The sequence below is a fragment of the Bombina bombina genome, chromosome 8 (genome assembly GCF_027579735.1).
Source record: "Bombina bombina isolate aBomBom1 chromosome 8, aBomBom1.pri, whole genome shotgun sequence".
Taxonomy (NCBI): Eukaryota; Metazoa; Chordata; class Amphibia; order Anura; family Bombinatoridae; genus Bombina; species Bombina bombina.
In genome coordinates, this window is record NC_069506.1 from 332912289 (window position 1) to 332932357 (window position 20069).

The 20069-nt window shown below is 39.6% G+C and overlaps 1 protein-coding gene and 1 long non-coding RNA gene across 2 annotated transcripts in view; one reads left to right on the top strand and one right to left on the bottom strand.

The window, feature by feature from the left end:
• Nucleotides 1-20069, top strand: part of KIRREL3 (kirre like nephrin family adhesion molecule 3) — a 1250147-nt gene that overhangs the window by 1088198 nt on the left and 141880 nt on the right. Inside the window, exon 12 of the mRNA XM_053691559.1 lies at nucleotides 7268-7466. Coding sequence (XP_053547534.1) covers nucleotides 7268-7466 — 199 coding nt within the window. The remainder of the gene's footprint in view (nucleotides 1-7267; nucleotides 7467-20069) is intronic.
• LOC128639265 (uncharacterized) overlaps nucleotides 1-20069 on the bottom strand; it is a 198748-nt gene that overhangs the window by 60307 nt on the left and 118372 nt on the right. The gene's annotated exons all lie outside the window — the stretch shown is intronic.

Consider the following 20069-nt stretch of genomic DNA (forward strand, 5'->3'; position numbering starts at 1 on the left):
AATTAAGCTAATAACCCCTAAACCTAACAACCCGCTAACCTTAAATTAAAATTAAATTTAAACTTACTTGTAGAATTTAAAGAAACTATTTTTAAACTATTAATTAACCTACGCTAACTATTATATTACAATTAAATTAAACCAGCAATTAAATAAACTAAATTACATATTAAAAAAACCTAACCCTACTAAAATTATTTAAAAATACTATTAAAACTTATTACAAATTACTAAATTACCAAAAAAATAAATAAACGCTACGTTACAAAACATAAAAAACACTAAATTACGAAAACAAACAAACCACATTATCAAAAATAAAAAAGAATTACACCTCATCTAATAGCCCTATCAAAATAAAAAAGCCCCCCCAAAATAAAAAACCCCTAGCCTACAATAAACTACCAATGGCCCTTAAAAGGGCCTTTTGTGGGGCATTGCCCCGAAGAAATCAGCTCTTTTACCTGTAAAAAAAAAATACAAACACCCCCCAACAGTAAAACCCACCACCCAACCAACCAACCAACCCCCCCAAATAAAAAATAAAAAATCTAAAATGACCTAAGCTCCACATTGCCCTGAAAAGGGCATTTGTATGGGCATTGCCCTTAAAAGGGCATTTAGCTATTTTACTGCCCAGACCCTAAACTAATAATAAAACCCATCCAAAAAAACCTTAAACACTAACCCCCAACGATCCACTTACATTTATTGAAGTCCTGCTTGAAGCATCCATCCAGCCGGCAAGAAGTCTTCATCCAGGTGGCCTCTTACATCTTCATCCAGCCGGCAAAGTCTTCATCCAGGTGGCCTCTTACGTCTTCATCCAGCCGGCAAAGTCTTCATCCAGGTGGCCTCTTACATCTTCATCCAGCCGGCAAAGTCTTCATCCAGGTGGCCTCTTACATCTTCATCCAGCCGGCAAGAAGTCTTCATCCAGGTGGCCTCTTACAGTCCAGGCAGAAAGAAAACTTCATCCAGATGGCATCTTCTATCTTTATCTGCTGCTTATTAAATCACATTTAATGTTTCCCCACTGATCAGTTTTACCTGCTGCCATAGAGTTGCCAGCTGTGCTACACAACCTACACAATGCCCTCAAAAGTCCTACACTTGATACCACCATGAATATTTTTCACAACTGAGTAGTCATTTCATTCCCTCGGTTGCCAGTTACACACATACACAGTAGTCATTTCATCCCCTCGGTTGCCAGTTACACACATACACAGTAGTCATTTCATCCCCTCGGTTGCCAGTTACACACATACACAGTAGTGATTTCACTCCTCTGACTGCTAGGAACACACACAAATTATTTATCACCCCTATGGCTGCCTGTTACACATATTATAGAAATTGCTCAGTGTTACTTCTTTTTGTACCATATTTGTAATACATAGAGGCATAGGAGGCTCTTTTACATTTAAGTACCCAGTGTTTTTGTACAAATTTTACTAGACAGTTTTCTAAAATACTGGACTGTCCGGTTGAGTACTATATGCCTGGTAAACCTACCTGCTGGAGTGTTTGAAGTTGTTTACATGTAGTTCCTTTATCTTTATTTTGACATTGAAAAAGTGTTGATTTTGCGCATTGAAACACCACCCATACTGAATCTATGAATATTGCAGTATTCTATGTAGAAAAGCTATACATGTATAAGTAAAGAAGAGGCATCAGCTGAAAGCAACCTTACAGTATGTGGAGAAATAGAGCTCAGCCCATTTAGGACAAAATTACAAATCATGCTGTATTGGTTTTCTGTGCGGGATATGGTCTTTTCAAAATCATTTTTCATTGTGCGGATATTACAAGTCTTGATAAATCTTGATTGCGTGCATGCAATCGCCTTTTACCAACTATTCTTTCCGCGTTCGAAGAGCTGTAGTTAACATTTTTCTGCAACATAAAAGTTTCACAAAACACTTCAAAAATACATTACAAAATATTAACACCATGGCCGCGATCCGATATAAATTGTCGCCCGCAAAAGCCGGCGACGCCAAATATTGTGCTGGTTTGGTATCCTATATACGGTGTAACCTAGAAGTTACGCTCGTATATTTCTGCCTTCGGTCGTAGTTTTTTGGCCCACAGACAGGTATACCAAACCCGCTCAGTTTGGTATCCAATATACAGCGTAAGGACTTACGTGGCGAAAATGTAGACCCCTACACCGCCGCCACCTATTTAAACTATATTAACCCCCATAATATGATTCCCCTACACCGCCGCCACCTATATTATATGTACTACCCCCTAATCTGACCCCCTTACACCACCGCCACCAATATAAAAATTATTAAACCCTAATCTAATCGCCCTATACCGCCGCCACCTATATTAAATTTATTAACCCCTAAAATACTAAAATTTCCCTACCACTAAACCTAAGTCTAACCCTACAAATAGGCCCTGGTAATAGAGCTGGTTACTTTGGGGCAATGTCCCGCAAAAGGCCATTTTAAGGGCTTGTAATAGAGCTGGTTACTTTGGGGCAATGCCACGCAAAAGGCCCTTTTCAGGGCTATTTGTAGGGTTAGACTTAGGTTTAGTGGTAGGGAAATTTTAGTATTTTAGGGGTTAATAAATTTAATATAGGTGGCGGCGGTATAGGGGGATTAGATTAGGGGTTAATAATTTTAATATAGGTGGCGGCGGTGTAGGGGGATCATATTAGGGGGTAATATAGTTAATGTAGGTGGCAGCGGGGTAGGGGGCTCACATTAGGGGGTAAAACATTTAATGTAGCTGGCGACGGTGTAGGGGGATCATATTAGGGGGTAATATAGTTAATGTAGCTGGCGGTGGGGTCCGGGAGCGGCGGTTTAGAGGTTAATATATTGTTAGGCGTGAGAGGGGGGATTGCGGATAGAGGGGTATACGTGTCGGGCTATGTTTGGGAGGCGTGTTAGACAGTAACGGGTGATTTTATAACAGTGAGTTTTTTTATGCAGCGGCAGTTTCTAAAGTGCCGTAAGTCACTGGCGACTCCAGAAATTTGTACTTACGCAGATTTCTGGACATCGCTAGTTTGTCAGACTTACGGCACTTTAGAATCTAACGGCGCCATATATGTGATAGCTCGAGTTGCGAGCTGAAACTACGGGCGGCGCAGGTTTCCACGCTTGCGCCAAAACCTGCACTGTATATCGGATCGCGCCCCATATAATAAATATTATTTTAAAAAAGTATTGCACACAAAAGTAATAAGGGCTCAAAGATAGGAGATCTCGGGTGTTAGCAAAAAAAAGCAGACGCAGGGATTTTACAATGATATACATACACATACATACATACACATACATACATACACATACATACACATACATACATACACATACATAGAGAAACATGCATTTATATGTATAGAGATACTATGGAAATAATAAAAAATAGTTTACATTACATTATCTTATGCACATTAAACAATATCCTGAGGGATTTTCAAAGCGATATTTGCATATAGACCTCGAGATATCTAGACATACAAATATATTCATATACATATCTCACAACAAATAGATAATCCGTCCAAAAATAATCACATATATAGAGAAATATTTATTTATAAATAAATAGAACATATTCCATTACGAAAACATTTTCGCAATATGAAATATTCGCATTTTCATGTACACTTTTAAAGGAGAATACGTCATGGACTTTGCGCCACAGATTAGGGTTTTAGTGGAGTTTTTTCTATTTGTCTTCTCCATTAACTTCTACGAGGGAAAAAGTGAACGCGCACACGATTTGGCTGTTTGGATAAATATGTTATTTTGCAACTTGTAATACCTGCGCAACCCCAAATGCTTTTTCGCAATTGATTTTCCGTGCGACTTATCTTGCCCTTAAAAAGATGTTCCTGCTGCTGCGTGGAATACAATTAACTCTTATTTCCCTCAGTATCTTATACATTAACCCTTTTTCCTGCCAAATATAGATTAAATAAATAACATTTGCTTTTTTTTATATGCTTGATAGAAAATGATTGAATGATATTCTCCATCAATGCCTTGTTATGGGGGCGATTTATCAAGCTGAGGTGGACAGGGGCGCACTTAAGCGCAGGTCGCCTCTGGCGGGCTAAATTCCTCTGGTGGAATTCAGCATTGCTCACGAGCGCTATTTTGCGCTCACGTGCAATCCCGCCCCCTGCCCGTGCACAGTCAATCACGCGCAGGCAGGAGCTGTCAATCTCCATGGTCGGAGATGACCGCTGCTTGTTAAATACGACCTGCAGGTTCTCACAAGAGCCGTAGGGGCACAAAGGCTGGCGAAAGCCTTTTGATAAATCGACCCCTAAGTCACAATCTCAATCTGATTTCTCTCCAGGAAATGGAGGCAGCATATGTGTATTTTAGCTGGAAGTTCTAAAAGCAAAGCGTTAGGCAGCAAGATCATTGTCCAGTAACAAAACTATCAGCAACTGTTTAAATCTCGCTTTTGGACCCTGCAAAATGTGCTGGTGCGGTTGGTTTTCATACGGTAGCACTTGAGGATGAATTGTGCAAAGTATTCTTGTTTGAGTAACTTTTCATGTCGCACTCAATGGAAAAAAAAGGTTAAAAAGAAAATTAATGAAGTCCTTCAATACTTCTGTCTTCGCCTATGATTGCTTTAATGGGAAATCATCATGCAATTTCGGCACTTTAGCTTCTAGGTTTGACAATATTAAATTGCTTTATGATTGGCAGCTCAGACACATAGGACGGGTAGGCTGGAATTTTGATGAAATTTAGAAAAGGCTTTTGCTATTTTTACAGTGTCAAGTCTGACTTACATATTTATAAATCTGGTGCTTGGTTGAAATCCTACAATATGGTTGAGATTTAGCATCTTTCCTCCATGTGATGAAAAAGGTGCTGTCACATAATTACGGAAACCCAAATCCCAATATAAATTGATCCATCAGATTACAACCAGAAGGTAACAGTAATCCTGAGATTATCCTGGGTGATTTGAGCCAGCTAGTCAACATGATGTGTCAGTCCAATACAAGTGACGTTTTTATCTTGAATTTGTGTTTTATATAACATCCAAATCGAAAATCTTTTGCATTTAGCCAGAGTAGCTTTAAACCTTAAAATCTAGGAATGCTAACAGAGGGGGGGGGGGGTTAACCAGTTATTTCTATCTTTCACATTTAAAGGATCACTAAATACATAGGGGCATATTTATCAGGCTCGCTGGAAACAGGAGTTTTGAAGAAGTTATGAAGCAGCGGTCTAAAGATCGCTGCTCCATAACTTGTCCGCCTGCTCTGAGGCGGCGGACAGAAATCAACCCAACCAAATATGATCGTGTTGATTGACACCCCCTGCTAGTGGCCGATTGGCCTCGAATCTGCAGGGTCGGCATTGCACCAGCAGTTCACAAGAACTGCTGGTGCAATGATAAATGCCGACAGTGTAAGCGGTCGGCATTTATCGATGTGTATCGATGTGCAGCGGACATGATACATTACTTCGTGTCATCTCCGCTCGCACATTGTTAAATATGCCCCTCAGGGTTAGAATACAAGTGGAGCACTAATTTAACGTGCACCCGTAAAAACAGGCAAATTTGCCCATTTGCGGTTGTGCGATAAATAACCAGCCATTACAAGTCACATCGATCTTGCGGTAACAATTAGCCAGAGATCAGATCTCTGGTTAATTTTATAAATGTGCCCAAATGCCCCCAAAACACTATGGTGTGTAGTTTATTAAAAATAAAAAATGTACAATTTTTATGTTTTAATAAAATAACTGTACTAGGCAATATTTTGGGGGCTAAAGTTGGTGGGAGTGGGTTGTTAGAAAAAAAGGCACTGAAAAGTGCCTTTATATTGCGATCTATGGGAACTGTCAGTTCCCAGTAAATATATATGTATATGCTTATATTTATTTATTTGTTATTATGCGTATATATATATATATGTGTGTGTGTTTATATATGTATATACACATATTAACACATAAATATATTTGTATACAATCATATACATATATATTTATATTTTCTGCCATCGCTGCACTACTTACCCCCTTCGCTGCGCTTAGGTTCTGATGTCTGAGCTCTCGTTCGCATTGCGCTTAACTTGCAGTTACTTAGTGGAGCGCTAATATCACTTGCGCACCAGCGATAATTAGTGCTCCACTGGTTATCTGGCCTAAATACATTTCCAGCACCTAATCGTGGGTGCTGCCATTTTTAAACCTAGGTTACACTTAAGGTATCTGAAGAAGAGTTGCTGCACATGTGCAAACACGTCAGCACTGGAATACAGTGAACGTTAGCTTTCAATATGGCAGCACTTTGCTTATAACATATATTTAATGTTTAATGTCCCTTCAAATGCACGTTGCCAAAAAGTACCTCTCTCATCTTGAGCAAAGAACATTTATAAATAAGTAATTGGGGCCTATTTATTAAAGGTCTTGCGGACCTGATCCGACAATATTCTTGCAAAAGTGCATCTAACCCCTTCGCTATCGGGAATTTCAGAAGAAAAACTTGCACAAAGTTCCAGAGAATTTTTATCATTTTTGCTATTACTCAGAGCTTTGATTTTTTTTAATTTACCTGTAAAAACTATATATAATTTTAAAGTAGACAATCCAAGATATTGATCTAGGCCCATTTTGGTATATATGATGCCACTATTTGGGGCCAGATACGATCATATAAAAAGTAAAATTGCTAACTTTTTCGCAAACTTTGGATTTCTTACTGAAATTAATTACACACAGCTACTGCAGCCATATGACAAATGGTTGTAAAAGCTTCTCTGGAATCCTCTTTGTTCAGAAATGCTAATCTGCTAATAGAATGCTGCTAATTGCAGCTGTGCACCTTACTTGAAATTCCTGACAGTGAAGGGGTTAATTAGCTTTTAAGGGTTTTTTTTTAGGCAGAGCAGAGTAGAGAGTACCCTCCCACCACAGGATATGTGCATATGCCGCAGAAAAACAGTAATAACTTTTACTAGAAGCATTTTTGCTAATAGAAGTATATCGCAAAAATGCTTATTTTTCAAATAATTAAAAGCATGCATGCACATTTAATTTTGACCTTTCTATCCCTTTAATAAATTTGTTGACAGCAGTAATTTCAGTACAATGTAAAGGGAAACAATCCTTTAAGTCGGCCAAGACTAAACTACAAAGTTCTAAACAATTTCACTTTGTACTCACGGAGTAATCACTTTGTACTCACGGAGTAATCACTTTGTTGGTTTCAGTAACATTGAGTAGCCTTTATTGTGTTTGTAAAACAGGCTTGGTCATGGAAGGAGAATGTCCTGGAATCAGGAACATCAGGCAGATACACAGTGGAAACAGTCAGTACGGACGAGGGAGTTATCTCTACTTTGACTATCAGCAATATTGTCAGGGCTGACTTTCAAACCATATACAACTGCACCGCCTGGAACAGCTTTGGATCTGACACTGAGATAATCCGACTGAAAGAACAAGGTGAGTTATCCAAAACTGGTCATGAAAAGATCTTCCAAGTACCAAAGTCCATTAGACTCCCATATCCAGAATGACAAATGTCTGCTTTACAGTTTTTATTATTTATAGTACGTTTCACAGAAGTATTAATCTCTGCAAAATCCTCTTTTTATTCTAAAGAATGTCAAAAACTGAAAAAGACATTTAACCAAAATATGGTTACCACTTGAAAGATCTTGAATCCAGATAATTAAAGCAGATAGTGACTTTTGTAGTATGGAACATTTAAATTTTAGATATCAGCAAATTGTACTGATGTATAATAAGAGGGGTACTTCTACCTATTAGTAGGATGTCAGAGCTTATAACAGCATGTATCAGTTCCTAGAATTCTCCTCCCATCAAGAAGTGGTAGCAATCTCATAGAAAATCCAAGTCACTGGCAGATTTTTTTTTACTCATTTTATACATTAGATAAAACATCTTAAGAGAATAAAAGTTACGGTTCAGTTTATTTCTGCTAATGTCCCCTGTTCCTTTGAATCTTGATTCTTTTGTTTTTGTCACTCTGGCCTGTATTATATCTGCAAAATAATCTGATGGTTTGAGTTTTCCCACAGACAATGTTAAAAGGTGAATTATTTTCTGTGTGGACTCATAAAAGTTGATCTTAGCTATGAACTTTCAAAGAACGAGGTTATTAAATTGTACATTACTTGAATCAGTTCAGATCTATTCCTAGCAAAAGCTTTGTATTTCCTGGTATTTACACTTTCTGTTTTATAGAGCGTAGCGTTCCGAAGTTTAATTTGAAAATGTATTATTGCGACATAAACCTCTAAAAAGCAGAACAGATTATTTTCTTATTGTTTGTTACTATGTGAGTAAGAAAATAGTGTCTTTATAATAAAATCTATTGCTTATTTAAATAGTGCACTTTATAAGAGCAAAATTAGTTATACAGTAGCCAACATTAAAGGGACAGTCAACACCAAAATTGTTATTGTATAAAAATATAGATAACGCCTTTACTACCCATTCCTCAGCTTTACACAACCAACATTGTTATATTAATATACTTTATAGCATTTAAACCTCTAAATGTCTGCCTGTTTGTAAGCCACTACAGACAGCCTCTTATCACATGTTTTTTATTAGGTTTTCACAACAGGGCATTGCTAGTTCGTGTGAGCGATATAGATAACATAGTGCTCTCTCCCGAGAAGTTGTGACTGACACTGCACTAATTGGCTAAAATACAAGTCAATAGATAACAAATAGTCATGTGATCAGGGGGCCGTCAAGATAGGCTTACATACAAGGTATTAAAATAACCAACTTGGCTGTGCAAAACTGGGTAATGGGTAATAAAGGGATTATCTATAGACGCTAAAGCAATGATTTACCTCATATCCCCCTTCATTTTGCATACAAGTTTAGGGACTTAAAGTATAGGTTAAAGGGACAGTCTGCTGGAAAATTGTTATTGTTTAAAAAGATAAATAATCCCTTTATTACCCAATCCCCAGTTTTACATAACCAACACGGTTATATTAATATACGTTTTAACTCTGTGATTACCTTGTATCTAAGCCTCTGCAGACTGCCCCTTATCTCAGTTATATAAATATACTTTTTACCTCTGTGATTACCCTGTATCTAAGCCTCTGCAGAATGCTCCCTATCTCAGTTATATTAATATACGTTTTAACTCTGTGATTACCTTGTATCTAAGCCTCTACAGACTGCTCCTTATCTCAGTTAATAATAATATACTTTTTACCTCTGTGATTGCCTTGTATCTAAGCCTCTGCAGACTGCCCCTTATCTCAGTTATATTAATATACTTTTACCTCTGTGATTACCCTGTATCTAAGCCTTTGCAGAATGCTCCTTATCTCAGTTATATTAATATACGTTTTAACTCTGTGATTACCTTGTATCTAAGCCTCTACAGACTGCTCCTTATCTCAGTTATATTAATATACTTTTTACCTCTGTGATTACCTTGTATCTAAGCCTCTGCAGACTGCTCCTTATCTCAGTTATATTAATATACTTTTTACATCGTTATTACCTTGTATCTAAGCCTCTGCAGACTGCCCCTTATCTCAGTTATATTAATATACTTTTTACCTCTGTGATTACCTTGTATCTAAGCCTCTGCAGACTGCTCCTTATCTCAGTTATATTAATATACTTTTTACATCGTTATTACCCTGTATCTAAGCCTCTGCAGACTGCCCATTATCTCAGTTATATTAATATACTTTATACCTCTGTGATTACCTTGTATCTAATCATCTGCAGACTGCCCCTTATCTCAGTTATATTAATATACTCTTTACCTCTGTGATTACCTTGTATCTAAGCCTCTGCAGACTGCTCCTTATCTCAGTTATATTAATATACTTTTTACCTCTGTGATTACCTTGTATCTAATCCTCTGCAGACTGCTCCTTATCTCAGTTATATTAATATACTTTTTACCTCTGTGATTACCTTGTATCTAAGCCTCTGCAGACTGCCTCCATATCTCAGTGCTTTTTACAATTTTGCATTTTAACCAATCAGTGCTGGTTCTTGTATAACCATTATGATTCTCCATGGCAGTGCAATGTTATCTATATTGTATATTGCACTAAGAATAACACAATCTGGTAATACAACTGGATGGCTAATATTTAAAGCAAAGTATCGTTAAATGGACAAATAATGTTAGCGTGCCCTATGCTTTTAATTAGTAGTGAAGGGAGAGCTATTGGCGGACTCATTACCCTTGTATTACAAATGCTGCGTTAATTGTGTTAAATAAAATCCAAAATACCAAATGAATAGCACAACTCCTTGCTCACCTTCTGCTTAGCACAACATAAACTTAGCGCTAAAGCGATATCTAAAATAAATTTTAGTGCATTTCCACATAGAATTCTATTATTTAAGGGTTTTTGCTTGAGCAGCATTTTCCATTGTGTAGTAGACTATCTCAAGTGATAAAAAATAACTTTGGACTTGAGCAATGTTAAAACATAGGGCTCGATTTATCAAGCGACATTGGACAGGGACATACATATGTGCGGAATTCTGTTGCACTCTTGTGCAACCCAGCCCCCTGCCCGCGCATAGCCAATCATGATTGGGTAGGAGCTGTCAATCTCCTTGGTCAGACGAGATTGAAATTCTCCACCTAAGAGGTGGAGAAGAGTTAGGGAAACAGCGGTCTGATGACCACTGCTTGATAAATACTGACTTCAGGTTCTCTTGTGTCTGATGACCACTGCTTGATAAATACTGACTGCAGGTTCTCTTGTGTCTGATGACTGCTGCTTGATAAATACTGACTGCAGGTTCACTTGTGTCTGATGACCACTGCTTGATAAATACTGACTTCAGGTTCTCTTGTGTCTGATGACTGCTGCTTGATAAATACTGACTGCAGGTTCACTTGTGTCTGATGACCACTGCTTGATAAATACTGACTTCAGGTTCTCTTGTGTCTGATGACTGCTGCTTGATAAATACTGACTGCAGGTTCTCTTGTGTCTGATGACCACTGCTTGATAAATACTGACTGCAGGTTTTCTTGTGTCTGATGACCGCTACTTGATAAATAATGACTGCAGGTTCTCTTGTGTCTGATGACCGCTACTTGATAAATAATGACTGCAGGTTCTCTTGTGTCTGATGACCGCTACTTGATAAATAATGACTGCAGGTTCTCTTGTGTCTGATGACCGCTACTTGATAAATACTGACTGCAGGTTCTCTTGTGTCTGATGACCGCTACTTGATAAATACTGACTGCAGGTTCTCTTGTGTCTGATGACCGCTGCTTGATAAATACTGACTGCAGGTTCTCTTGTGTCTGGTGACCGCTGCTTGATAAATACTGACTGCAGGTTTTCTTGTGTCTGATGACCTATGCTTGATAAATACTGACTGCAGGTTCTCTTGTGTCTGATGACCGCTGCTTGATAAATACTGACTGCAGGTTCTCTTGTGTCTGGTGACCGCTGCTTGATAAATACTGACTGCAGGTTTTCTTGTGTCTGATGACCTATGCTTGATAAATACTGACTGCAGGTTCTCTTGTGTCTGATGACCGCTGCTTGATAAGTACTGACTGCAGGTTCTCTTGTGTCTGATGACCACTGCTTGATAAATACTGACTGCAGGTTCTCTTGTGTCTGATGACTGCTGCTTGATAAATACTGACTGCAGGTTCTCTTGTGTCTGGTGACCGCTGCTTGATAAATACTGACTTCAGGTTCTCTTGTGTCTGATGACTGCTGCTTGATAAATACTGACTGCAGGTTCACTTGTGTCTGATGACCACTGCTTGATAAATACTGACTTCAGGTTCTCTTGTGTCTGATGACTGCTGCTTGATAAATACTGACTGCAGGTTCTCTTGTGTCTGATGACCTTGCTTGATAAATACTGACTGCAGGTTTTCTTGTGTCTGATGACCGCTACTTGATAAATAATGACTGCAGGTTCTCTTGTGTCTGATGACCGCTACTTGATAAATAATGACTGCAGGTTCTCTTGTGTCTGATGACCGCTACTTGATAAATAATGACTGCAGGTTCTCTTGTGTCTGATGACCGCTACTTGATACATACTGACTGCAGGTTCTCTTGTGTCTGATGACCGCTGCTTGATAAATACTGACTGCAGGTTCTCTTGTGTCTGATGACCGCTGCTTGATAAATACTGACTGCAGGTTCTCTTGTGTCTGGTGACCGCTGCTTGATAAATACTGACTGCAGGTTTTCTTGTGTCTGATGACCTATGCTTGATAAATACTGACTGCAGGTTCTCTTGTGTCTGATGACCGCTGCTTGATAAGTACTGACTGCAGGTTCTCTTGTGTCTGATGACCACTGCTTGATAAATACTGACTGCAGGTTCTCTTGTGTCTGATGACTGCTGCTTGATAAATACTGACTGCAGGTTCTCTTGTGTCTGGTGACCGCTGCTTGATAAATACTGACTGCAGGTTCTCTTGTGTCTGATGACCGCTACTTGATAAATACTGACTGCAGGTTCTCTTGTGTCTGATGACCGCTGCTTGATAAATACTGACTGCAGGTTCTCTTGTGTCTGGTGACCGCTGCTTGATAAATACTGACTGCAGGTTTTCTTGTGTCTGATGACCTATGCTTGATAAATACTGACTGCAGGTTCTCTTGTGTCTGATGACCGCTGCTTGATAAGTACTGACTGCAGGTTCTCTTGTGTCTGATGACCACTGCTTGATAAATACTGACTGCAGGTTCTCTTGTGTCTGATGACTGCTGCTTGATAAATACTGACTGCAGGTTCTCTTGTGTCTGGTGACCGCTGCTTGATAAATACTGACTGCAGGTTCTCTTGTGTCTGATGATTGCTGCTTGATAAATACTGACTGCAGGTTCTCGTGTGTCTGACCGCAGCTTGATAAATACTGACTGCAGGTTCTCTTGTGTCTGATGACTGCAGGTTCTCTTGTGTCTGATGACAGCTGCTTGATAAATACTGACTGCAGGTTCTCTTGTGTCTGATGACCACTGCTTGATAAATACAGACTGCAGGTTCTCTTGTGTCTGGTGACCGCTGCTTGATAAATACTGACTGCAGGTTTTCTTGTGTCTGATGACCTCTGCTTGATAAATACTGACTGCAGGTTCTCTTGTGTCTGATGACCGCTGCTTGATAAATACTGACTGCAGGTTCTCTTGTGTCTGATGACTGCTGCTTGATAAATACTGACTGCATGTTCTCTTGTGTCTGATGACCACTGTTTGATAAATACTAACTGCAGGTTCTCTTGTGTCTGATGACCACTGCTTGATAAATACAGAGTGCAGGTTCTCTTGTGTCTGATGATTGCTGCTTGTTAAGTACTGACTGCAGGTTCTCTTGTTTCTGATGACCGCTGCTTGATAAATACTGACTGCAAGTTCTCTTGTGCCTGATGACCGCTGCTTGATAAATACTGACTGCAGGTTCTCTTGTGTCTGATGACCGCTGCTTGATAAATACTGACTGCAGGTTCTCTTGTGTCTGATGACTGCTGCTTGATAAATAATGACTGCAGGTTCTCTTGTGTCTGATGACCGCTGCTTGATAAATAATGACTGCAGGTTCTCTTGTATCTGATGACTGCTGCTTGATAAATACTGACTGCAGGTTCTCTTGTGTCTGATGACCGCTGCTTGATAAATACTGATTGCAGGTTCTCTTGTTTCTGATAATCAATGCTTGATAAATACTGACTGCAGGTTCTCTTGTGTCTGATGACCGCTGATTGATAAATACTGACTGCAGGTTCTCTTGTTTCTGATAACCGCTGCTATATAAATACTGACTGCAGGTTCTCGTGTGTCTGACCGCAGCTTGATAAATACTGACTGCAGGTTCTCTTGTGTCTGATGATAGCTGTTTGATAAATACTGACTGCAGGTTCTCTTGTGTCTGATGACCGCTGCTTGATAAATACTGACTGCAGGTTCTCTTGTGTCTGATGACCGCTGCTTGATAAATACTGACTGCAGGTTCTCTTGTGTCTGACCATTGCTTGATAAATACTGACTGCAGGTTCTCGTGTGTCTGACTGCTGCTTGATAAATACTGACTGCAGGTTCTCTTGTGTCTGATGACCGCTGCTTGATAAATACTGACTGCAAGTTCACTTGTGTCTGATGACCACTGCTTGATAAATACTGACTTCAAGTTCTCTTGTGTCTGATGACCGCTGCTTGATAAATACTGACTGCAGGTTCTATTGTGTCTGATGACCGCTGCTTGATAAATACTGACTGCAGGTTCTCTTGTGTCTGATAACCGCTGCTTGCTTAATACTGACTGCAGGTTCTGTTGTGTCTGATGACCGCTGCTTGATAAATACTGACTGCAGGTTCTCTTGTGTCTGATGACTGCTGCTTGATAAATACTGACTGCAGGTTCTCTTGTGTCTGATGACTGCTGCTTGATAAATACTGACTGCAGGTTCTCTTGTGTCTGATGACTGCTGCTTGATAAATACTGACTGCAGGTTCTCTTGTGTCTGGTGACCGCTGCTTGATAAATACTGACTGCAGGTTCTCTTGTGTCTGATGACCACTGCTTGATAAATACTGACTGCAGGTTCACTTGTGTCTGATGACCACTCCTTGATAAATACTGACTGCAGGTTCTCTTGTGTCTGATGACCGCTGCTTGATAAATACTGACTGCAGGTTCTCTTGTTTCTGATGACCACTGTTTGATAAATACTAACTGCAGGTTCTCTTGTGTCTGATGACCACTGCTTGATAAATACAGAGTGCAGGTTCTCTTGTGTCTGATGATTGCTGCTTGTTAAGTACTGACTGCAGGTTCTCTTGTGTCTGATGACCGCTGCTTGATAAATACTGACTGCAAGTTCTCTTGTGCCTGATGACCGCTGCTTGATAAATACTGACTGCAGGTTCTCTTGTGTCTGATGACCGCTGCTTGATAAATACTGACTGCAGGTTCTCTTGTGTCTGATGACTGCTGCTTGATAAATAATGTCTGCAGGTTCTCTTGTGTCTGATGACCGCTGCTTTATAAATACTGATTGCAGGTTCTCTTGTTTCTGATAATCAATGCTTGATAAATACTGACTGCAGGTTCTCTTGTGTCTGATGACTGCTGCTTGATAAATACTGACTGCAGGTTCTCTTGTGTCTGATGACCACTGCTTGATAAATACTGACTGCAGGTTCTCTTGTGTCTGATGACTGCTGCTTGATAAATACTGACTGCAGGTTCTCTTGTGTCTGATGACCGCTGCTTGATAAATACTGACTGCAGGTTCTCTTGTGTCTGATGACCGCTGCTTGATAAATACTGACTGCATGTTCTCTTGTGTCTGATGACCACTGTTTGATAAATACTAACTGCAGGTTCTCTTGTGTCTGATGACCACTGCTTGATAAATACAGAGTGCAGGTTCTCTTGTGTCTGATGATTGCTGCTTGTTAAGTACTGACTGCAGGTTCTCTTGTGTCTGATGACCGCTGCTTGATAAATACTGACTGCAAGTTCTCTTGTGCCTGATGACCGCTGCTTGATAAATACTGACTGCAGGTTCTCTTGTGTCTGATGACCGCTGCTTGATAAATACTGACTGCAGGTTCTCTTGTGTCTGATGACTGCTGCTTGTTAAATAATGACTGCAGGTTCTCTTGTGTCTGATGACCGCTGCTTGATAAATAATGACTGCAGGTTCTCTTGTGTCTGATGACTGCTGCTTGATAAATACTGACTGCAGGTTCTCTTGTGTCTGATGACCGCTGCTTGATAAATACTGATTGCAGGTTCTCTTGTTTCTGATAATCAATGCTTGATAAATACTGACTGCAGGTTCTCTTGTGTCTGATGACCGCTGATTGATAAATACTGACTGCAGGTTCTCTTGTTTCTGATAACCGCTGCTATATAAATACTGACTGCAGGTTCTCGTGTGTCTGACCGCAGCTTGATAAATACTGACTGCAGGTTCTCTTGTGTCTGATGATAGCTGTTTGATAAATACTGACTGCAGGTTCTCTTGTGTCTGATGACCGCTGCTTGATAAATACTGACTGCAGGTTCTCTTGTGTCTGATGACCATTGCTTGATAAATACTGACTGCAGGTTCTCGTGTGTCTGACTGCTGCTTGATAAATACTGACTGCAGGTTCTCTTGTGTCTGATGACCGCTGCTTGATAAATACTGACTGCAGGTTCACTTGTGTCTGATGACCACTGCTTGATAAATGCTGACTGCAAGTTCTCTTGTGTCTGATGACCGCTGCTTGATAAATACTGACTGCAGGTTCTATTGTGTCTGATGACCGCTGCTTGATAAATACTGACTGCAGGTTCTCTTGTGTCTGATAACCGCTGCTTGCTTAATACTGACTGCAGGTTCTGTTGTGTCTGATGACCGCTGCTTGATAAATACTGACTGCAGGTTCTCTTGTGTCTGATGACTGCTGCTTGATAAATACTGACTGCAGGTTCTCTTGTGTCTGATGACCACTGCTTGATAAATACTGACTGCAGGTTCTCTTGTGTCTGATGACCGCTGCTTGATAAATACTGACTGCAGGTTCTCTTGTGTCTGATGACTGCTGCTTGATAAATTCTGACTGCAGGTTCTCTTGTGTCTGGTGACCGCTGCTTGATAAATACTGACTGCAGGTTCTCTTGTGTCTGATGACCACTGCTTGATAAATACTGACTGCAGGTTCACTTGTGTCTGATGACCACTCCTTGATAAATACTGACTGCAGGTTCTCTTGTGTCTGATGACCACTGCTTGATAAATACTGACTGCAGGTTCTCTTGTTTCTGATGACCACTGTTTGATAAATACTGACTGCAGGTTCTCTTGTTTCTGATGACCACTGTTTGATAAATACTAACTGCAGGTTCTCTTGTGTCTGATGATTGCTGCTTGTTAAGTACTGACTGCAGGTTCTCTTGTGTCTGATGACCGCTGCTTGATAAATACTGACTGCAAGTTCTCTTGTGCCTGATGACCGCTGCTTGATAAATACTGACTGCAGGTTCTCTTGTGTCTGATGACCGCTGCTTGATAAATACTGACTGCAGGTTCTCTTGTGTCTGATGACTGCTGCTTGATAAATAATGACTGCAGGTTCTCTTGTGTCTGATGACCGCTGCTTGATAAATAATGACTGCAGGTTCTCTTGTATCTGATGACCGCTGCTTGATAAATACTGACTGCAGGTTCTCTTGTGTCTGATGACCGCTGCTTGATAAATACTGATTGCAGGTTCTCTTGTTTCTGATAATCAATGCTTGATAAATACTGACTGCAGGTTCTCTTGTGTCTGATGACCGCTGATTGATAAATACTGACTGCAGGTTCTCTTGTTTCTGATAACCGCTGCTATATAAATACTGACTGCAGGTTCTCGTGTGTCTGACCGCAGCTTGATAAATACTGACTGCAGGTTCTCTTGTGTCTGATGATAGCTGTTTGATAAATACTGACTGCAGGTTCTCGTGTGTCTGACTGCTGCTTGATAAATACTGACTGCAGGTTCTCTTGTGTCTGATGACCGCTGCTTGATAAATACTGACTGCAGGTTCACTTGTGTCTGATGACCACTGCTTGATAAATACTGACTGCAAGTTCTCTTGTGTCTGATGACCGCTGCTTGATAAATACTGACTGCAGGTTCTATTGTGTCTGATGACCGCTGCTTGATAAATACTGACTGCAGGTTCTCTTGTGTCTGATAACCGCTGCTTGCTTAATACTGACTGCAGGTTCTGTTGTGTCTGATGACTGCTGCTTGATAAATACTGACTGCGGGTTCTCTTGTGTCTGATGACTGCTGCTTGATAAATAATGACTGCATGTTCTCTTGTGTCTGATGACCGCTGCTTGATAAATACTGACTGCAGGTTCACTTGTGTCTGGTGACCGCTGTTTGATAAATACTGACTGCAGGTTCTCTTGTGTCTGATGACTGCTGCTTGATAAATACTGACTGCAGGTTCACTTGTGTCTGATGACCGCTGTTTGATAAATACTGACTGCAGGTTCACTTGTGTCTGACCACTGCTTGATAAATACTGACTGCAGGTTCACTTGTGTCTGACCACTGCTTGATAAATACTGACTGCAGGTTCACTTGTGAGATCCTGAAGTTGTAGGCTTGATAAATCACTTTTAATGTCGGTCAATAAGTTTCAAAAATAGAAAAGGAAGAACAAATGTATTTTAATTCCGCTCTACTTATTTATATGAGATTAAATTTAGCATTTGTTTATCCAATTTAAATAAGCAAAACACAATAAAAACAAGTCCTACTTAGAAAAGTAACCTATTTCTTTTTAATAGCCATTCCCAGGGTAATATGACTCTGGGATGAGAAAATAAGCAATTTAAAGAAAGTAAACCAAAAGTAATATCATATTGCCCTACATTTGTCTAGATACTATTCCAGCTGTAAACAGGACAACTTGCAGCGACACCAAAGCTCTGAATAGACTTTACTGGAGTTTGTTGGAATATAATATATCCCATATGTGTCCAACCTTTTCAGTCAAGGGTCACACTGGATTTTTTTCTAATGCAGGACAGTTTGGAATCTGAGGAATTAGGCTAATAAATAGACATGCATATGGGTGATTTGTTTTAAAACAAATTTTTACTTCCTAAAGTTCGACACACAAAGATGGATTTGTACAGATCTTTATCTGTTACACTCAGGACCGGCTCAAAATATTGTACTGCCCGGGTCCGAGAATGAAATGACGCCCCCCCCAGTAGTAACATTACTGATTAGCATATCAACCTACTAGCCTGTACGCTGCATGCAACTAATGTTTATGCACAATTACGCAATAAGTGGGAAGGTAGTTAGGGAAGAGATGCACTTCTCCCACCTTGAATGTCGTCCTGACCAGTTCTGTATCTTTGTGCGGCTGGGAGCCTGCAACTTCCCCCACGGAGACACAGAAGTGGTCTGGGTCTGACAGTGACTGACTCAGTCACTGAAGTGCTTCCTCATGTCAAGTGCTGCCTGGTCCCATGGTTGAGCCGTCCCTGGTTATAATTTGACAAGAAAAAAATCTGACTCTGAAAAGAGCTGACTGTAGCTTGCGGCAGCCATATTTGGCAATTGTTTTAAAACCAAACACCTGAATGTACAGGTCTACTAATAAATGAAGTTCTTTATTGACAAGGTTTATATATATGAATATATATTATTTTATGCCCACTATAGATATATTATAGTTATAAATAATAGTAATACAAGGTAGCCATATAAGGAATATATAAGAAGTGGTGTTTATGTGATTTTTTAAATTTTGTATTTGAAGTTGATGGGTTACTATGTCTTGCAACTTTTTCTGGCAACCAAAAGGTTAAGTATTTTCCTAGCCAGGGTTGTAATTATAGGAAGATTTTCAGTCTCTTCCCATTGATCAGTTCATAGAAGAATAAAATAAATGAACACAAAATAGAATGAGTCATTTCGAGTGATCTTTGCAGTAAGGGCCATATAGTGTGACACAGCGTCTTGGCTCATCCGCGCAAACACAATTAATTTGTGGGAAAAAAAAACATTATAATGTTACGTCTTAACCCTTCCAAGGCGGCAAAACCACAAGTTAGTGAAATAGTAATGAGCAGATTCCTCGGCTTGTAGTAATTAGCTGACCCATGGAACAAGAAGCAGAAGCTGCAGATATTTGCAAACAAATACACTAATTACCGTCCCTTTACTTTGCCACCTTGTTTGTAACGGATGAGCCAGGGGGCTGCTCTTGGTTTTTCTTAAGCTTCAAAGCTCACCCTCGTTTCTAAAATCTTCACAGTTTGTTACAAAATGAACAGGTTTTTAGAAAACTAACACTGCTATTAATTAAAATAAAAATTAATAATTACCATTTAGAAATCTTAAAGGGACAGCAACTTAAAAAAAAGCATATTTAAATGCATATACCTTAAAGGGATAGGAAAGTCAAAATTAAGCTTGCATGATTCCGATAGAGCAAGTAATTTTAAGTCACTTTTAAATTCACTTCTATATTCAAATGTGCTTTGTTCTCTTTGTATCCCTTGTTGAAAAAAATATATGCACATAT